Genomic DNA, 19,015 nt, shown 5'->3' on the forward strand with positions numbered 1-19,015 from the left:
AAGAAATTGCGTTGTAATATGGTTATAGTGCGACTTAAGCTGGCGCTATTCAAAGTCCCGTTTCGCATCAGCTTGTTTTTTTTCCTTCCTGTTTGCTTTTCATAAGATACCATGTGAACCACGCACGAGAGAGACGGCACGAAGCCGTAAAAAGCAACTGGAAAAAATGTCTTTGTTTCTTGAACTTTCCTGTAATCCCGTATCCAAAATTCATGCTAAGACATCAAATTTCTGAAAGTGATTGTGAGGTTGTGATGCAAGAAATGTGAATGTTTCTTCCTCCTACACTGGGAAAGACACAGATCATAATTTGATAAGATGTACTGGCATGACTGGTACTGTATCGTAGTTTGCAATGTAATGGCAGTGCTGTGTGTGTGTACACTGTGACTGTGAGGTGAGTGAGTGAGTGTGTAAGTGGCCAATATTGTCGGGACCGTTCTTTCTTTCTAACATTTGTAGATGAATTGATCAAGAACAGCAGTTTCCGCATACCGGTAATCTCTTTGGATACTTTGAAATCTTAAACTTAGTCTTTGTTTCTTCGTACCTCAAATATGCATGAAAATGTGAGAAGAATTTTTTTATTTTCTATTTTTTAGTCCAAAGTTGGGGGTGCGGTTAATACACGGGTGCGGTTAATACACCGTTACTTACGGTACTTTACATTGTATGTGTGTTGCATATGATAACCCCTAAATTTGGGTGATAAAAATCAGTAATATTACAGTTTCATCTCCAGATGGATGTAAGTTGACGAACAAGAGGAATTGATGATGTATACATGAGTGAATGTCATTTCTTGGGTGCAATGCTTTGTCATATCATATTAAAGTGTTTGGCATTCCATAATTCAAGCTTCCTTAATTCAGGGCCCTGTAGCACAAAGGTTTGTGATGAAGTGCCAATATGACCATCTCATTCTGATTGGTTCCTGGTCAGTATTTTGAATGGAATGCCCATGTAACAATCGTCTTGATTGGTCGTTCCAATTAACCATTGATTGCAAAGCTTTATGTGACAGAGTCCAGATTGATTTGCCTCCGTAGCAAGTCCAGGTCCCGACATCCTTATTTTCTTTTATCATTCTTATCCATGCAGTACTGTGATGAACGTCTGGTGAATAACCTGCTCCTCCTACACACCGTCATCTGTTCTGCTCCTACCAGCGGCATCCTTAGCAACACAGCATCCGACATTCAGATTGGTATCATTGACATTCTCATGACCTTCACCAAGCCCATGGGAGAGATCAAGGACCAGACAGAAGCAGGTAAAACCGATGGCTCCCCCCCCTATACAAAAAAAAATCCTCTGCTTTGTGCTTCATATGACAGGTATAATTTTCAATCAAGCTTGAGTAGTTCAAGTGAAGTAAGAATCAAGAAAAATGTGGGTGAGACTTCAAACACGTTGATTATTTCATGGAATTGTCCTATAAAAAAGTAGTAGTATAGCTTCTGCTAAAAACGAGGCAAGTCAATGCTACAGAATCCTAGTTAGACTATCAAATGACAGTAAACTGTCCTTTCTATCTACAGACATTGCCAAGAGTTGTTGGACTAGGATGCTGCACACATTGTTGGAGTACATCCCTTCAGCTCCCTTCGCCTATATTGGTGGTTTACAACTTCTCTGTGAGCTGCTGCCACTCCCACTACCTATGCAGACACAAGAGGTATGTCATTTACTCTCAAAACCACCATAGTTGTGAATATATTGTTTTAGTACTCCGTCTGTCAGGATTCCTATTGAAGGTGGTAGCAGATCTGATTTAATCCACCTCTTGTTCATATACTGTTACTTTATTTTTTTTTTGTAATGACAAAAGCTTTGATGGCCATGTGGCTCAAAGTCTTATCAATATTTATTCCCAGCATTTTCAGCTAAGCACACACTTTTGTTAGTATTCTGCTTCCTACAGAATTGAGGAATAATAAAATAATTGGTGATTATTGAAAATGTCATTCGTTCTGTGTATAGTAGTAGTAGTAAGCATCTGTTTGTCTCGAAAGATGATGGTGCAGCACTAGAGTTACATTTTCTAGAGATGTGTTTACAAAAGTGAATAAATAAATTACTGCTTTCTTTAGTTTACGGGTTACAAAAATTCACATGCTTTTATTCCAATCAGGTAAATCCAACTAACCATCTTAAATCTAACTGAAGGGTTTCTATTACCCTGACCATTTGACAGTCCTGAAAATGACTCTTAGTAATCTTTCAGGAGTTTTTGGGGTATCTCTTTAAAGAACTGTTATCAATGTTTCAATAGTTAAAACCAAATCTTTAATCTGTTTTCACATATTACAGAGTTTATCGGAGTTGGAGGTGCAGCAGGCCCTCAACCTCCGTCGTCTATGGAGCCTTCATCTTCACTCAGAGACTGCATCCATTCAGAAGATACTTGGACAGCTCTCCCTCTCCAGCTCCCCTCTCCTTCATCATTTCCTCAGGAGGTTCAGCTGCCAGTTGGCTGATGTAGCTAGCTCGACGGCTCTGTTGGTCATCAGGTCAGTTTAGTGGGATTATCACAATGTTAGGATTAGGTTTATTTGTTTGATGATTGTGAAACAGAGGGATATGGCTAGGTGTGCTCATAAAAATTCAAATAAGTAGAACAGATACCTCCATTGCCACTTCTTACACCTGCAATAGCACTGCTTAATGTCACCTTGATCACCATGTGTTAGACAAATAGCAATACGAAATGAGGACATCCGCCTTTCATTGCTACATTGTTACTTTTCGTATGTGTAGTGCTAAGAAAATGGCGCACGCCAATCTCTGAACAGCGAAGGAACTGAATTGAGAGAGAAGGTGCTACTCAGCGTTCCGTATAATTCTACCTAATTCATATTGGTGTTGTTATTAGTCTGTTACGGTTAAGATTTTTATTTGTTTAGGAACCAGATGGCCAATGTTTGAACACATGTTGTCATCTCAGTGAGTGTAACCCAAAATGTCCTTTGTTCAGGAATGGTTCCATGACATTTGTTCCGGGGACATTTACTCTGATGGAAAATCTGCACGATAAGCCAACATAAAACCTAACATCAAAAACAAACCCTAATCTTTATCTAAACATTATTCTGAACCAAAAACTCCATGGCAATCCTGATTCTAAACCTATGCCCTCTCAGATATAAGACAAGGTGGGTGTTTCATAAAACTGTTCATAAGTTATGGCCTGGTCACACCGCCCGAGCGTTGTTGGAGCGGTCGTGGAGCGGTAGGGAAAGAGGGTCGAATTTCCACTCCACGACCGCTCCAACAACACTCGGGCGGTGTGACCATGCCATTAAGAGTGACTTTAAGAACATATGGTGATCCTTTCCTACGTGCTAAATCACCACCAGTGAATATGCCATTTACCACAAGAAAGGATCACCAGTCGTTCGTAAAGTTGCTCTTAACTTACAAACAGCTTTATGAAACGGACCCCAGAGCAAATGTTGTGTCACCGCAGGAATTATATGAAAACATACTAAACAAGTTCAAGCTCTTTGATAAATTCTCTTAGTTTTCCTGTTTTGTTTGTTCCAGGTCCTATCTCCATGCTCTGTTGTCATGCCTTGAACCCAGAGATGAAGGTAGTAACAAGGAAAGACCATGTAATGCTGATGCTGCTAGAGTCTTGACTCTCTTGGTCTATCTCATCTCTCAACCGGCCATCAAGGCAGCATTCTTACAGCTCTCAAGATCCAGGTAGGATGATGATGATGATGATGATGATGGTGATGATGGTGGTGGTGGTGGTGGTGATGATGATGATAGAAATTTAAGGTGTATATATTATCATATTTTGTCATCTAAACTTTTATAAAGGAACACCATCACACACTCAACCTCATATTGCATTTGCCATAGTTAGATTCAAATAGATAGATAATATTCAGTAAAGATTGATTTAGATTAACAATAAAACATCAAGTCTCTTTTACTATGATGCAGAGTTGACTTAACAATTCATATTTTACTGATTACTTCTTGAATTTTGTTTATCTACTAGTGCAAAGGGTGATGAGCAGTTTGTTGGTGTGTTGCCACGGTTACTGATGTTATTGAATGAGCCTTACAGAGCATCTACCCACCAGCAGGCTCAAGAATGCATTGTGGTAAGTGACTTTTAGAGAAGGAAAATAATAGGAGCACATCATCAAGTTATGTAGTTTGATTTTATGGCAAGGAAACTCGCCTTGAATCTCAAGCATCTTCAGGGGGGGGGGGGGGGTGGGGGTGAACATGTGTTCATAACATGGCAGGGAATGGTTGTTTTTATGAAATAATTGTTTGTTGTACCATGCATGCTATAGTACTTTGATTGGAGGAAACAGAACTTGGATTTATACATGATATCAATTGGCTGTTTATCATGAGATTAAATTCCTAAGATGTTTGGAAAAAGAATATGAGATGAGAAACATTCTCTTCATAAGAAGCATTGAACAGTATACAGTGAATATTCCTGAGTACAATTGTACAAGATTTTGCATAAGATGAAAGAAAGATGATCTATTCAATGAGGCATAGCCAAATTTTGAGTCTCTTTTATTCACTGAATGCAAAATATTGCACCATTGCATGGCAAAGAATATTCACTATTTGTGTTGTATAATGCTTCAGAAATCAGTGAAAATAAGAAGAATAGTAGACTTTTCCATGATCAATCCAAGGAAATGAGGAAAGGATTATTAAAGCCAAGAACCCCCCCCCCACCCCCTGAAAGGCAGCATACGAAGCAGGCCATCGTGATGGTAATATCTTTACTCTTGTCACATTTCACATTTTGTAATCGACAGACCTTTTTGCAGTCCATCTGTGACCCTGAGATCACCCTCATGTCCTCCGAGACCATGCTGATGAATGAACATCTATCCTGCAGCCTGCCCTGTAGAGAGCACATGGACATGGTCTGCGGAGCATTGCTGGATCACGTCACCTGTCCTAACCATTCCTACGCAAGCATCCTCCCGGCTCTTCGCATGCTGACCATGCTCCTGGATCACAACTATGGCTTCTTCCATCTTAAGAGGTTAGATCAGGGTCCCATCTTACAAAGAGTTGCGATTGATCCAATCAATCGCGACTATGGATGGCCAGCACCGTCAACATCTATTATGCATGTTTGTTCAAAATATTTTCTAGCTTTGATGCACATCCATGCATTCATTGTTTTCTTGACATTTCACTGTGTTTCTCTTTGTTAACAAAGGACATTGTGCAAATTTCCTGTAGAAAAATTATGACACTGTTGGATTTCCATAGAGTTATGATTGATTGGATCAATTGGACCAATTGTTATGATTGATTGGAACAGATGTAACTCTTTGTAAGACGGGAGGGACCCTGGGGCCTGTCTTACAAAGAGTGGCGGTTGATCCAATCAAATGTAACTCTATGAAAATCCATCAGTGTCATAATTTTTTCTACAGGAAATTTGCACAATGTCCTTTGTAAACAAAGAAAAGCATTGTGAATTTTCAAGAAAACAATGAATGCATGAATATACGCCATAGCTAGAAAATATTTCGAACAAACATGCATAATAGATGTTGACATTGCTGGCCGTCCATAGTTGCGATCAATCGGGTCAACCTCAACTCTTTGTAAGAAGGGCCCCAGGAGTCCTTTAACCCCACAACCAGATCTTGTACCCTCCACTGGACAGGTCTTGTGTAGTGACCCGAGAAGAAGAAGCTTGCATCTAGAATAGGGCAATCCTTGTCCAAAAACCTCTGGGTGTGAACAGATTTCAGTATTCAATGAGTTTGAGCTTACTCTGACATGGCTAGAGGAGCTGCCACAATAAACCTAGGAATATTTACAGTGTTAAACTTGAATTGACAAACTGCTACATTTATGATGATTGATTTTGGGGAGTTTTTTTCCCGCTCATTGTTATTTGATTTTTGTCCAGAATTGTGCTTACAATTTTTTTGGACATATTTTGATCTTTAAGAATTTGATTTATCAAAAGCTTTTTCTAGCCGTTTGGCAAACAAAGACTACATGTTTGGCACCTTATGTCCCATTTACTTCCTATACAAAAAGGTTGAAGAGGATTGTGGCACCGTGACAGAATAGCGTATTGATCATCCCCCATATATGTATTTTTGTTTAGGCATCATGTGTTCAGTATTTTGAATGCTATTCTCCAAGCTTATGTGAAGATGTGTTGAAAAACAAAACTGTGTTCAGAGAAATGAAACTCATCGCTAGTATGTATCTGCATTTGACCATCAGCTCATTGGACAAGAGACCAGGAGCCTTCCACAGTCTCCTGGGTCGTCTTACAGAGGCCTTCAGTCGGGAGAGCTCCGACTACCTCTCCACCCTGTCAAACACTCTGGACCTGCTCCACCTCCTACTCTCCAGGGAGGGAGACCAGGAGGCCAGCATGGGGGAGGAAGGTGGAGCTGCAGGATCCGGAGGGTACAGGACACTGGCCATGGATGTCACGGAGCTTGGAGAGTCCTTGAGGTGGTCTGAAGATGCTGCGCATCCGCTGAGGAGGTTGGAGAAGATTCTTGTGGTATGTGGACTTGTCTGTTTTGAATGATAAATAACTAAGTTTTGATTAGTTAATTGTTATAACAAAGGAATGTTGAAAATTCAGTTCGTTAAAGGAGTGATTTTATCAGTAAGTGAATAAGGTTTGAAACCAAGTTGATGCACTAGTGCCCTTTGGTAAGACATTAATATTCATTGTCAACTCCTTGAAGATGTGACACAGTTGGTTATCTGATTACTTACAAGCATTCATTTATTTTTCAGCCTGGTCAATATCTTAAAACTAAGGGAAAATGAGACTTCAAATCATGAAGAGTGGATGGGTGGTAAAAATTTAATTATGTCAGAAGTTAATCTTTTGTTTTACATTAACAAAATTTAATGGCTGTTAAATATAAAAGCATCAAACTTTACAGTATTTAATGACATATGAATTATTATTGTATTGATAACAACAAACGTCTACTTTAATATCATTCATAAATATATTCTTATAATACATGTACATACATCTTAATTCTGTCACCACTTGATTCTTGATTTTAGGGCATTTTTATATGTTTTATAGTGGATTCTAATATAAGGCTTACATCTGTTAACCATGACACACTTGAACTCTTCTAATTATTACCCCTGCTCTAGCATAGTTCCCAATAACATTCATTTTCTGTGTCTTGTTGTTAACCTAGGATTGTTGTAAGCACGATGAGACAATGGAGCATCTCCTAGACACCGTGACCTCTCTCCTCCAAGCCTTAGACAACCCTGAAACCAAGCTATCCAACCCACCATACTCCATGTTACCCGATAGTTTGACCCTCCATGACCAGTTCAACGGCCGTCTCGTCTTTTACGTGACGGAGGATGATGACGAGCGGGGGACCACAGGAATGTGGATCGGGCTGCCTTCCCTCGATGAGCTGGATACCGAACCAGAAATGGTAAGAACAGAGCTTAGCAATTGAACACATCATAGATCAAAGCAAGTGATATTTTATGATTGATTGCATGGCCTACAATGAACGATCAACCATGAAAATCAATTTGAGCATCAGTTGCTACGATTTGTGTTACAGGACCCTATGTCTTTGTTTAATAAAACTTGTTATTAGTGGCAAGTTAGAAGCTACTGTTAAAAGCTACTGAAATAATGAGATTTTATTTGCTGTGGAATGGTAGTATGTTATTGTTAACGTTTTTATTTGACACATGGTTTGGTTAGGAAAAGACACTTGGGTCCTTATTCTGAACTTGGGTTTGAATTAAACTCTGGTTTGAAATTAATTGGGGCAAACATCCTTAACAGTTCACATCCAATTTATTAACTCATCTGGTACTCAAATTGTTAATAAATGTCTGGGAATGATAATTGAAGTATTTTTCTTCATTATGAAAAGGGATTCAAAATAGTAAATGTGAGAAATATACAATATAAGTAGAATTTTTGAGTTTTTGGCTTTCCATAATTTTAGCACATAGTGAGACCATGGTCTAAGTTAAACCCGACTTCATAATACGGCCTTAATGTCATGACCCCTGGATAATACTTGTATTTCTTCTGTAAATGCTGATGATACCTATTTTATTCGGTATGCAGGTTCGCTGTGACCTGGAAGAGATCAGAGCCAGACTGTTGCCAAACTTTGACCTTCAATCAGAGCTTGCAAAGGGACTTGGTGTGGAAGATGTGTCACCTGACAAGAAGAAGAGGTATGTCACATGATCTTTGATTGGAATCATCTCATTTTATGATGTGTATATTCTATGCCAAGTCTAGTGCTGACAAAAAGAAATGTTTTCTGAAAAGCTGGAAAATTAAAATAAATGTTGAATTATCAAAAAGTTAGACATTGAATTGTATTTTTTCAATAATCCCTAGAAATAAAAAAAAAAAAGTATTTTCGTTATTGGTTTTATGTTTGATTATTTTATATTATGTTTATATTCACTCTTTTATAAATTCAGTCTACATTTTCATTGAGCTTTAGCAAACATTTTTTCTCATTTTCTTTCAACAATTAATTTGAAATATTGTGTCACTTTGTGCTCGATTTTATTTTATAAGCATGATTACAAAAGCCTAATTCATTTGCTCCACTAAAAAGTGTTCTGTTGAATATTGCAGTCAATGCGGTCAAATGTAACTTGATATTTTCATAGCTATGTATTTCAATTCTATCTATTCAGGGGCTTGACCAGAAGATACAACCCTCTGACATTCAGTTCAGGAAACAAAGTAGCGAGTGGAATCCGTCGAGCACACAGTGAGTATTGTGATCATGCCCCATGGTCAATCTTATGATGAATATCATTTGCAAGTCTGGGGCAAACCATGTACCAAAGAGGTACAAGTGATTATGTGTCTTTGTATTACAGGACAGTAGACACCTTGCCAAAGTCATGGTTTTGTTTCATAAAGACTTGTTATGATAACAATTTCTATAACAAATGTCCTATCAGCCAATCAGATTGAAGGATTTCAGTAGCTTTTAATTGCTATTGTATATTTTTTATTGTGACAAGTTTGATGAAACGGGCCCCAGAGCTGGGTGTTCCTGCAGGAATCCCGCAAGTGTCTTCGCTGCGAATCCTTACATTTCATCCTAGAGAAAGAAAAGCCACATAGCGCCTTTATATTGGGATTCTTGCAAAAGCCATTGCAGCGTCTTTCCTGTAGCTGAATTGAATTTTTCCAATAATGAAATGTGAGGATAACAATAAAAAACACGAGATTTCTACGGGAAGACGCAAGAATCCTACAGGAAAGATGCTGCTCTGACTTCTGGGAAGACATCTTAAATTCAGTGATATTTGTTGTTTGACAAATTGTCAGATCTCACTACATTGTCACATGAGTTTTGACAGGGTCACATGACTGAAAGCTGATGCTACAGACCTGCAAACCAGTACATTTTTGCAACCAAAATACCGCAGTATGTTTTTTTTTAAATCATAATTTATTAAGAAAAATCATCTCTTTATGTCTCTATTTCATAAAACTTACACAAATATGGTTATAAGATCAATGTAATTTCAGGTAACTTGTTTTTTTTTCAATCATTTTGTGAGATATACACATGTTTAAATGTTTTGTTTTTTTCATCTGCAAGAGCAGTGCGCATTTTAGCTTGCATGCAGCTTGAGCGCCGCGATGAGCGAGTGCGCCACGCATTTTATTATGAAATACACTTTTAGGGGGAAAAAGACATTTTTATCATCACAGAATACAATTTTTCATTCCCAGAGGTTGGCAGGTCTGGTGCTATGCAATGTAAATCAACTCTCACAATTCTAAATCTCTTTTTTACCCTGTCAGGAGGCTATGGAAGACCAGATTTTGGTCGAAGAGGGCGTGGTGGATACGATCTCTTCCGACAACGTGCTCAGAATACCAGTAGACCGCCCTCTATGCATGTTGATGATTTCATGAATGCAGAGCAAGATCATACAGGTCAACAACAACAACAGCAACAAAAATCACAAAGAGTAAGTAAATGTATTGTCTTCTGCCAGAAGTGTAAAAATGTATAATCGTACAGTATTGTATTTATCATTAAAGTGATGATATATAAGGTTGAAATTTATTTATGGGTTGTTTACCGTAAATTTAGGAACATTGATATAAAGGGTACTTTGGGCTTAAAATAATGGTATGTAAATTATCATGAAGACGTGTGTAAAACTGTTTCACCAAAATAATATGTCATGAATTTGTTATTCCTGAAATTTTCAGTGTTTAGTTTATTTGATTTTTAAGCCTGGAGAATTGCTTTAAAATGTAAACTTCAAGATAACGATATATAATCAGTTTTTTGAAAGATGTAGATTGCACTTCCAGGGTGGCCCATGAACCTAAGAGTCACAATGGATTGTAAAATTGATTGTATCTCTCAATACTACCATCTGCCCATCTGCATATCTCAACATCGGTCAATGTGACTGAGGCACTATTTGTAAAGTTACGTAGTACTTTCTGAATATCTTCAGTATGATTTACTGTGAGGTTGTCTGTAATTGTCAACATTAAACTCTCTTTGTTCTCTTATGGAAATAAAAGAATATTAACAAATGAACACTTGGAAATTGAAAAAAAATATGTGAGTTTATGTTTGTCTATGTTGTTACTTAAAATGACCCAAACTGAACTGTATTCAGATTGTAAATTGTTCTTCCCTTTACTGAATTCAGTAATTCCCTTTAACAGACTTAGTACTGTGATCATCCATATCCAACATGCAATGGGTTGATGATAGTTTCATGTTTCGTTCCATCCATCAGGGTCCACCAGGAAGGAGCATACGAGGTGACTTCCAGAGGGGCGGGATGAGAGGAAGAGGTGGTTTCCATAACAACCAAGGATCGTGGAATGGACCGAATTACAGAAGAGATGATGGTAGTCCGATGGGACGAGGGGGGCGTGGTCGAGGTCAGTGGGTCAATCGACAGCAAAGACCCTTTGAAGGTGGACCCAGGGGATTCCCCCAAAGGAGGTAAGAGAATACAGGCATGAGATTTCTCCGCGGATTTTGAAATTCTAAAAAAAAAAAAAAATGAAAAAAGCAAAAAAAAATGTGCATTATCTATGCAGCTGGCAGCTTTCTGCATGCACGTGTGTATACATTTGTTTACATTGAATGCAAGTGATACGGACGTACAGCGTTTTCGAGTTGGATTATCGTGGGTTTTACAAGAATTTGTATGTGGTGTAATTTCTTCAACTACAAAATGAAGACCATTGAGAAGAATGACCCTCGTGTTAGTGTTATTGACAAGGATGTCTCCACCAAGTTCAAATGGCAGTGGTTGGACCATGAAGTTGAGCTTGCAAAGTCAGCTATGGTGACAAAGTCTTCACAAAGCCAACATAGATCTACTCAGATGTGAAACATGTCAATTTATTGTATCAAGACGTCACCTTGTCTTTTTGTGGATGAAATTAGAGTAGGTATAAGAGATTGACCCAATGTTTTCCTTTCAATTTGATGTACAAATGGAACTATATTTATCTACAAAATAACCTCTTCAAAACAGTAAAATTTGATTGTAGAATGCATCAAAATGGGGTTTTGCATACCTTAAATTCCAAAATTTTCCCAATGTGGGAGGGGAAACCCTCCCACACCCTCCCCCAGGGGGGCCGTGAAGTTCCTCTTTCTTTCAAATTTTTCTGTCTCATGCCTGGAATAGCAGTGGGCTCCCTCACTCAAAGTTCAGTCAGAGTTCCTAGTATATGTTTTTACGATTGATTGCATTGACCACAGTGTGAAAATCTATTATAAAAATTGTCCAACTAATTGCGAAGGTTTCTGTCAAAGGGCCAAAGTGTTTGTGAGTACAAATCATCATTGTAGAAATCAAAGCAACTTGAACATTTTCCAGATTAAAAGTTTTGAAATTGATAATACATGATTTCACTTGTCCCAAAAAGTTAGTAATAATAAATAATATGGAGCTTTTATATAGCGTTAAATACAATACAGTTTCTAAACAGAATGTAAATAAAACAAATACAGTACAATAAATTTAAATAGAAACAAAGAATGAATATAAGTGTAAAACTTTTAAGAGGTAACTAATGTCAATCATATAAACAACAAATCAATAAATGAAATAGCAAGAAAATAACAGATAACTGGCAATTATTGCTCTATATTATCCATTATAATTATGATCTTCTTTCTAGAACTAGGGAGCATTCCATGAATGTTTTGTTCTTTCGTTTTTACTGACAGCTGTGCTGTTATAAAGGCCCGGTCACATATAGGTGACGCACGAGGGGCGCATGGGCCACGTGTTGAATTTTGGCAGTTTTGGTCAATGCGTTGTTACTCGCTAGATCTGCGTCATTGTTCGTTAAGCGTTCGATGAGCGCGTTTTACCAACGTTATATATTCGACGCTCTTCGCTTGTGCGTCGTGATTTTTTGAGCATGCTCAAAAATATGCGCAGAGCTCGACGCATGACTCTATACGCCATGAACTCGCTAAACATTCGCACAGCGCGCTAGACCAACGCTAGACGTACGCTGAGCCTACGTTGAGTATTCGGCGGCTGATTTCGAACGAACGACTGGCGCACACATAACGTGCTTTCCAATGAACACACAACGAATATGAACGAGCTGAACGAATGCTGAACGAGTGCTGAACGTGTCTCTAACGCACACAACGTGTATCTTGCGTGTTCCTAACCTATACCCGGCGTGTGCCTAGCGTGTAGTCATAGGGCATGGAAGTGGATCCGGCACCAACTCCTCATCACTTCTCCAGCCCTCGAAAGAATCACCTCGGAAGATGGATGATCCTGACACTCAAATGAAATATAAAATTGCAGTTCTTCAACATTGCCATAACCTTATGGCACTGACTATTCACCAACTACAAGTCTCCAGAAGGAGAAAGAAAAAAGTCAACATTTTAAGACAAGTCCACACATGCTTTTCTCCTACATGTGTCTATTAGCTTTTTTCATATTCCCCTCTCTTCTTTGTAAAGTGTTAAAAATATTATGTACAGTGATAATATTCAGATATGCCGGCAACTTTTTTTTCAAAAAATAACTTGTGTTTTCCCTGCCTGATAAAATGAAACTGCTTTAGATATAAAATATTTTCAAACTATTCTTCCTTTGTAGTGTAACAAAATATATTTTCTTAATAACTTACTTTTTTTTTAAACAAAATTAATGTATACAGTTGTTTATAGGGTTTTTGTATTTGTTTTTTTTTACTGGATAATCACGTCAGTCTTTTTTACCAAATGTGTTCTAATGTACTTCTGCTCCCATTTTCCTGATATCCCTTTCAATTCCTATTCTTCATCTTTTTCTCATTATTCATGTCCTCTCTTTAATCATGTAATTATATTTTGTCTATTTCAAGAACTAAATGTATTTGCATTTTTATATTTCCATTTCATTGATTATTATGTCGACTTTTATATTGTGTAAATCCAACTTACATGTTGCAGAAGAATAAGTTTAAAGAGAAATGCCAGTAGTTGCAGTTAACACTGATTTCATGAGAAAGTCTGTAAAACCAGGCTTAATTGTCAGTATATCATCGAGGATCTAGATATGGTACAGTTACATAAACTGAACTTTGTGAAATCTTGAAATCTACGCTCGAAAATGTTCATACTGAAGATCACCAACACGGATAGGCACACGTGGGACAGTGTATTATTATTGCTGGAATAAAGACCCGACGGAAGTGACCGAATCCGCACTTATTTTGCTGATTTCTTAGCAATTACACAATTTCTTCCAGAATCCTTTGGCACATATTTTTTATCCATGCAAACAGACACTTGGGTGGTCATTATATTAGATTCTGTAAAAAGTCATTTTGAGATCGTTATCAAAACTGGAATTTATCTTTAATAAACACACTTATTGTAGTTTGACAAGAAACAGGACTGTGCTGTATTTATTCAATGTACTAATTGTTTTTATTAAAGGCCTTGCAAAAGTTAATACCCCATCAATTTTTATTGAGGGGAAGGAAGGGGGGGGTACAAAACCGAAATGGAATAAACTAAAATCATTATAAGTGTTTTCTTTTTTAGCATTTCTATAACATTAAAATCTTTGTCTTAATCTTTTGCATTCAATTTATTATATCATTTACTTGGCAAGTCCCCTTACATTAGTTTTCATTATTTATTGGTATGATTTGAAGCTATTCTGGTAATAGCAAATTAATATTTAAAACAATATAAACGAAGAAAAATCGGGAGAAAAATAAACAAAAAAGAGGTACAAGCACTGAAACTTGAACTGAGGGACTTGTTCAAGGAGGACAGTTTCCATAATCTACTGCACATGAAACAAAACGTGTTATAATGAGAATGACAAAATCAAAGGTGTAATAAACATTTTACTATGTTTAATAACCAATGCTTTCTCTTTTGACATTTTTGGAATATTAAAATTGAATACAAAGCACATTGTTTAACAGTTGAAATGAGAGGTTGATAAAAAATCATTTACCAAGTCTTTTATTACCACTTGTTTTCAATCTGCACTGTCCACGTGAGAAATATGGGCAAACACAAAGCGTATTATTTCAATTAAACATATTAACAATGAAATATGCATTAAAAAGCAAAACTGTCCTTGTGCATCATTCTATAGCGTCACTCCCAATCTTGATCAAGACTGATTCTCACCGGCACCAGACAGAGTAGGAGTATTTATATCCCTGGGTGTCATCTGGCCTGAGGTTGAAGATGCCATCTGACTTGAGGTTCTTTTTAGTTTTGCAGCCACAGTCACGTGACTGGAAGTTTTCGGTCGCGGGCTGCGCGTTGAATGCGCAGTGCATGCGCTAGCCATTCGTTCAACACGCTCGCAATACGTGATGCATTCGTTGGGAGGTTTGTATATGCGCTCTGTGTACGGTAAATATGCGCCCAGTATACGCGCAGCGCGTTAGCAATATGTTATGTATTCGATGCAAGTTCGCTAGCCTTTCACAAATTCTGACAGGAGTTGAGCGCACAACGACACACTGGCCCTATTTTCCAATTTTCAATGTGCGGGTCGTGCGTCGGGCTATATGTGACCAGGCCTTTAAAATTTATATAAAAATCCCTGACAAAATGCCACATGAATTGCTATTCTTATGTCAATGTGTTATTCACTCTGTTATGCTTATTCATTTGAATAACGGTACTGTTCATTGAAATTAGAGAAGTTGAGAATGCAATATTCTCTGTCTATCAAATGAATGTTCTTTATGTGAAAAAAAGGCAATTTCAATTTAGTTAATGATTCAGCAAAGTATCAAACTCTGGAAGGGGGGTCAAGTTATTGTGAAAATTTTGAGATTTCCTGACAAGTATTGGGTACTGTTACGACATCATGTATCTGAAAAGTGCAAACACATTGCTTTGAAAAGTCACATTGACATTTTGCAGTGTCACCAATTCAAAATGTGCGATTCTTGCTTAAGTGATATATTTTTTGTTCAAGAGTGCCAATCCCAGTTTCGCAATCCAAACAAGGTTTAAATATGGTTTTGAAATCACTGGATACAACATTAATGTAACTAATATAGGCATGTCGAGGTAAAGCACAGACATGTTTTCTCCATACAAGATGCTGGTAGTGGGGAAGTTTACATTCGTTGTGCAATGAAAGCAAAGTGGCAACCATTTTGAGAGCTTCATGAATTGGCATTGCCCTGCCCATGTTTTATTTTTTTCACTTTAGGCTACCTTAGGTCATGTGCTATAAAGAAGAGAAATCACTGATATGTTTGTTAGATCTCTTACATTTATACAATATTTTTATGTTAAAAACATCCAAACAAATTGTGGTCATCTAATACACTGTATTTATAAGAATACAAGCTCCCATTTGCCCTCAAAAGTTCTTTAAGATATGAATACTCAATTCCAACCATTCTTGCTTTTTTCATGTTCCTGTATTTGCATAATTTATATATTTTTGTCATACCAATATGTTAGTACAATTATGAATTCATGTAAAAAAATCTGAACAATTTAAGTTAAACCAACCGTTAGCATATCCCCTCCTCCCCCTTCTCATTACTTTACTATGAATTTTGTTATGAATTGAATTGACTCGTTATAATCCATGTGCATATTATCTCATGCTTTATGTTTGTTTATGTATATTCATTTTATGTTGCCCTGTATACTGTTCGTCTAGAACAGATAACCTGGGCATATTGTATTTGTTTCCCCTTATCAATAAAAGGTGATTTAAAAAAAATATATATATAAATTCAAAAATTATGATAATATTCGCTCATATGTAGCACTTTTAAAATACATCGCAATGACCTGTCTAGCAATGTAGCAATTGTTGAGAGTATGTGATACCATAGTGAATGCCAGACGAAAAGTCATATTCACCAAACTCAATTTCCTTCTTTTCAAAATTTCTCTCCTTCACGCCAGTCGTTCTGATGGTGGACCAGACAACCGGATGGGGCCACGAGACCAGTCGTACAACCGGAGCGGAGGGGGTCACGACAGGGGTTACCAGCCCCACGGCGGCCCCAGGGGTGGTGGAGGAATAAGAGGAGGAAGGGGCAGTAGCGGTAGTGGTGGTGGTGGTAGCGGAGGCATGTCAAGGGTACCCTTCAGCCCAAGACGAGGGGCGAGTGGCAGTGGTGGAGGAGGGGGACGAGGAGGAGGAGGTGGTGGTGGTGGTGGTGGAAGGGGATATAGGCCCAGCAGCTCACAAGGTGGTGGAGAGAGATGGGGAGGCATGGATAGTGGAAACAGGTGAGTACTGATATAAATACTGACTGATTTAAAAGGGGAAGTTCATACTGATGTTAGATTAGTTTTTAATAATCAAATCAGAAAAAACAAACAAAAGGAACGTATAAGTGAAGGTTGATGAAAATCCGTCAAAGAATTACAGCTTTTTATAATTTGGATTGTTGGCGTCTCGTGCGAGGAGCTTCCCTATATGTCATGTGAAATTCCATAAAATGTCATCTTCTCAGAAAATGTAAGGTTATATTGGTGCATTTACTATGTCACCAGACACATAATTTTAGATAAGACAAATTTTTTAAATCATGAACCATTTAAAAAAATGGGAATTGATTAAATCATATTAAATGACATAAAGGGCAGCGGCTTGCGTGTGTGATGTTTCAAATTCTAAATTTAAAATCATCAATACTCTTTTATCCCTTGTTCAATTTTTGTGAAGCTAAGTTTAAGCAGTATATTCTCTCTCTTTTTTTAGTATTATCCCCTTTGAAATATGTTGTTGTTTAGAGCTTGAATCAGGCTTTTGAAATCTCCAAATTCCAGCTTCTGGTTCAGACATTCCTCATATTTCTTTGCCTATGAGGAAGGCTTGATAATTATCTATTTTCCTGCTATAGTTCTTTGTATTAATAGTTGTCAGCAGTAATGCTTGATTACAAGTGCTACTCAAGTGAGCCTAACCATCGACCAACTGATTATTAGAATGAATCGGGGGGAAATACATTGATTATGTCATATTTCCTAATCAAGCTTCAACAACAATTAACCCTTTAGAGACTGACTCTGCCTATATATGCGCTGGAGTCCTTGGAAAGCATGTCTTATAAAGAAATCAGTCTCCAAGGGGTTAAGATAATTCTTCTGGAGTCAGAGTAAAGATATATCTTCAGTAGTCTGTACATCAGCAATTCAAGCTGAGAAATTTGTGTACCTTTCATTCCAGTCTATTTATAAACTAGGGTATTCCCCTTGTGCATCATCATGGTATGTCTGGGATTGAAAACATCTGTAATGTAAAGTGCACAGAGACGGCCTGGTTTTTGTATTATGAAATGTTTTCACTGCTGGGGATTTTACGTAGCTGGGACAGTGCCAAACAAAACTGTTATCTTAGCATGAAAGCAATGTAGAGAGGCAAAAGGGTTGGCCAGTGAAAGTAAATTATGTTATGAAATGGAAATGGCAGAGTAGCGTTATTTCTCGAAGAACGAATAAATTCTTGGAGATTTAGGTTAAGAAGTGGTGTAGTCTGTGAATGTATTAAAAAATACCAGCAGTTGTTATCCATTTAAAGGCCAAGTTTACTTTCACCACATATGGATTTGAATGAATTATTAGTAATCACCAAGCATAAAACAATGGTTTTCATCAAAATTATATGTAAAATAAGAAACTTGTGGCATTTTTAGTTTTAAAATTAATTTTCAGAAAACATTGATATGGTAAATGTGATCAGTGTGCTAATTAAAGAGAGGATGATGTCACACACTCTTTACTACTTCTTTTTTTTTTTGTTGCTCCAAATATGTAAAGCATGGTTTAAATATAGGTTTTCCTGCTCAATTTTGCACTTAGTGCATGCAAGAGTATAAATAGTTCATTCATTTTCGTAAAAGAGCAACCGAAAATTCAAACTAGTCATTCAAAATCGCCATAGGGCCGCCAAAAATTCATAATGGGCATTCATTTTGGCTGTAGAGCAATCAAAAGTGTAAAAACATCATTCAGATTTGCCATAGTGCACTCAAGTTAACACCGGAGGTCATATGACTGAAGACAGCGTTCATTTTCGCTATTGGGTATCCCAGAGCTGCCAAGTAGTATGGATTTTCAGTATTTAGTACTGAAAAATGAGAAGAATACTGATGGTTTCATGCAAAATATCGATTTTTCAAGTTTCAGTTTTATTTGTCGTCCTATGGTATTTCTTTGAAAATACTGATTTCCTTGCCAAAATACTGATTTTCAGCTTTAAAAATACTGAAATGTTCTTGTTCAGGTTGGCAGCTCTGGTATCCATGTTCATAACTAGTGCATTCAATTTAGCACTGTATTTACATGACTTGTAATACATATTCAAACATTCTTCGCTTGTTTTTCCCAACCTGCAGTATGTGTGCCACCAGTGACCATTCATAAAACTGCACTGGACAATTTACATTAATCTTTACAGATGCTTGTAAAAAAAATCATGTAAATTACATAAAAGCAGTGGCATGGTTATTTAGGAAGTTACATACCATCTG

General features: G+C 37.3%; 1 protein-coding gene across 2 annotated transcripts in view; it reads left to right on the plus strand.

The window, feature by feature from the left end:
• LOC121407567 (protein virilizer homolog) overlaps positions 1-19,015 on the plus strand; it is a 54,186-nt gene that overhangs the window by 31,724 nt on the left and 3,447 nt on the right. For both annotated transcript variants that reach the window (XM_041598706.1, XM_041598707.1), the window contains exons 19-31: positions 1,102-1,273; positions 1,542-1,678; positions 2,314-2,513; positions 3,547-3,708; positions 4,013-4,118; positions 4,803-5,035; positions 6,247-6,535; positions 7,203-7,454; positions 8,111-8,223; positions 8,701-8,777; positions 9,830-9,999; positions 10,792-11,003; positions 16,440-16,769. In XM_041598706.1, coding sequence (XP_041454640.1) covers positions 1,102-1,273; positions 1,542-1,678; positions 2,314-2,513; positions 3,547-3,708; positions 4,013-4,118; positions 4,803-5,035; positions 6,247-6,535; positions 7,203-7,454; positions 8,111-8,223; positions 8,701-8,777; positions 9,830-9,999; positions 10,792-11,003; positions 16,440-16,769 — 2,453 coding nt within the window. The remainder of the gene's footprint in view (positions 1-1,101; positions 1,274-1,541; positions 1,679-2,313; positions 2,514-3,546; positions 3,709-4,012; positions 4,119-4,802; positions 5,036-6,246; positions 6,536-7,202; positions 7,455-8,110; positions 8,224-8,700; positions 8,778-9,829; positions 10,000-10,791; positions 11,004-16,439; positions 16,770-19,015) is intronic.

This window comes from Lytechinus variegatus, chromosome 2, assembly GCF_018143015.1.
Source record: "Lytechinus variegatus isolate NC3 chromosome 2, Lvar_3.0, whole genome shotgun sequence".
In the NCBI taxonomy this organism is placed as follows: domain Eukaryota; kingdom Metazoa; phylum Echinodermata; class Echinoidea; order Temnopleuroida; family Toxopneustidae; genus Lytechinus; species Lytechinus variegatus.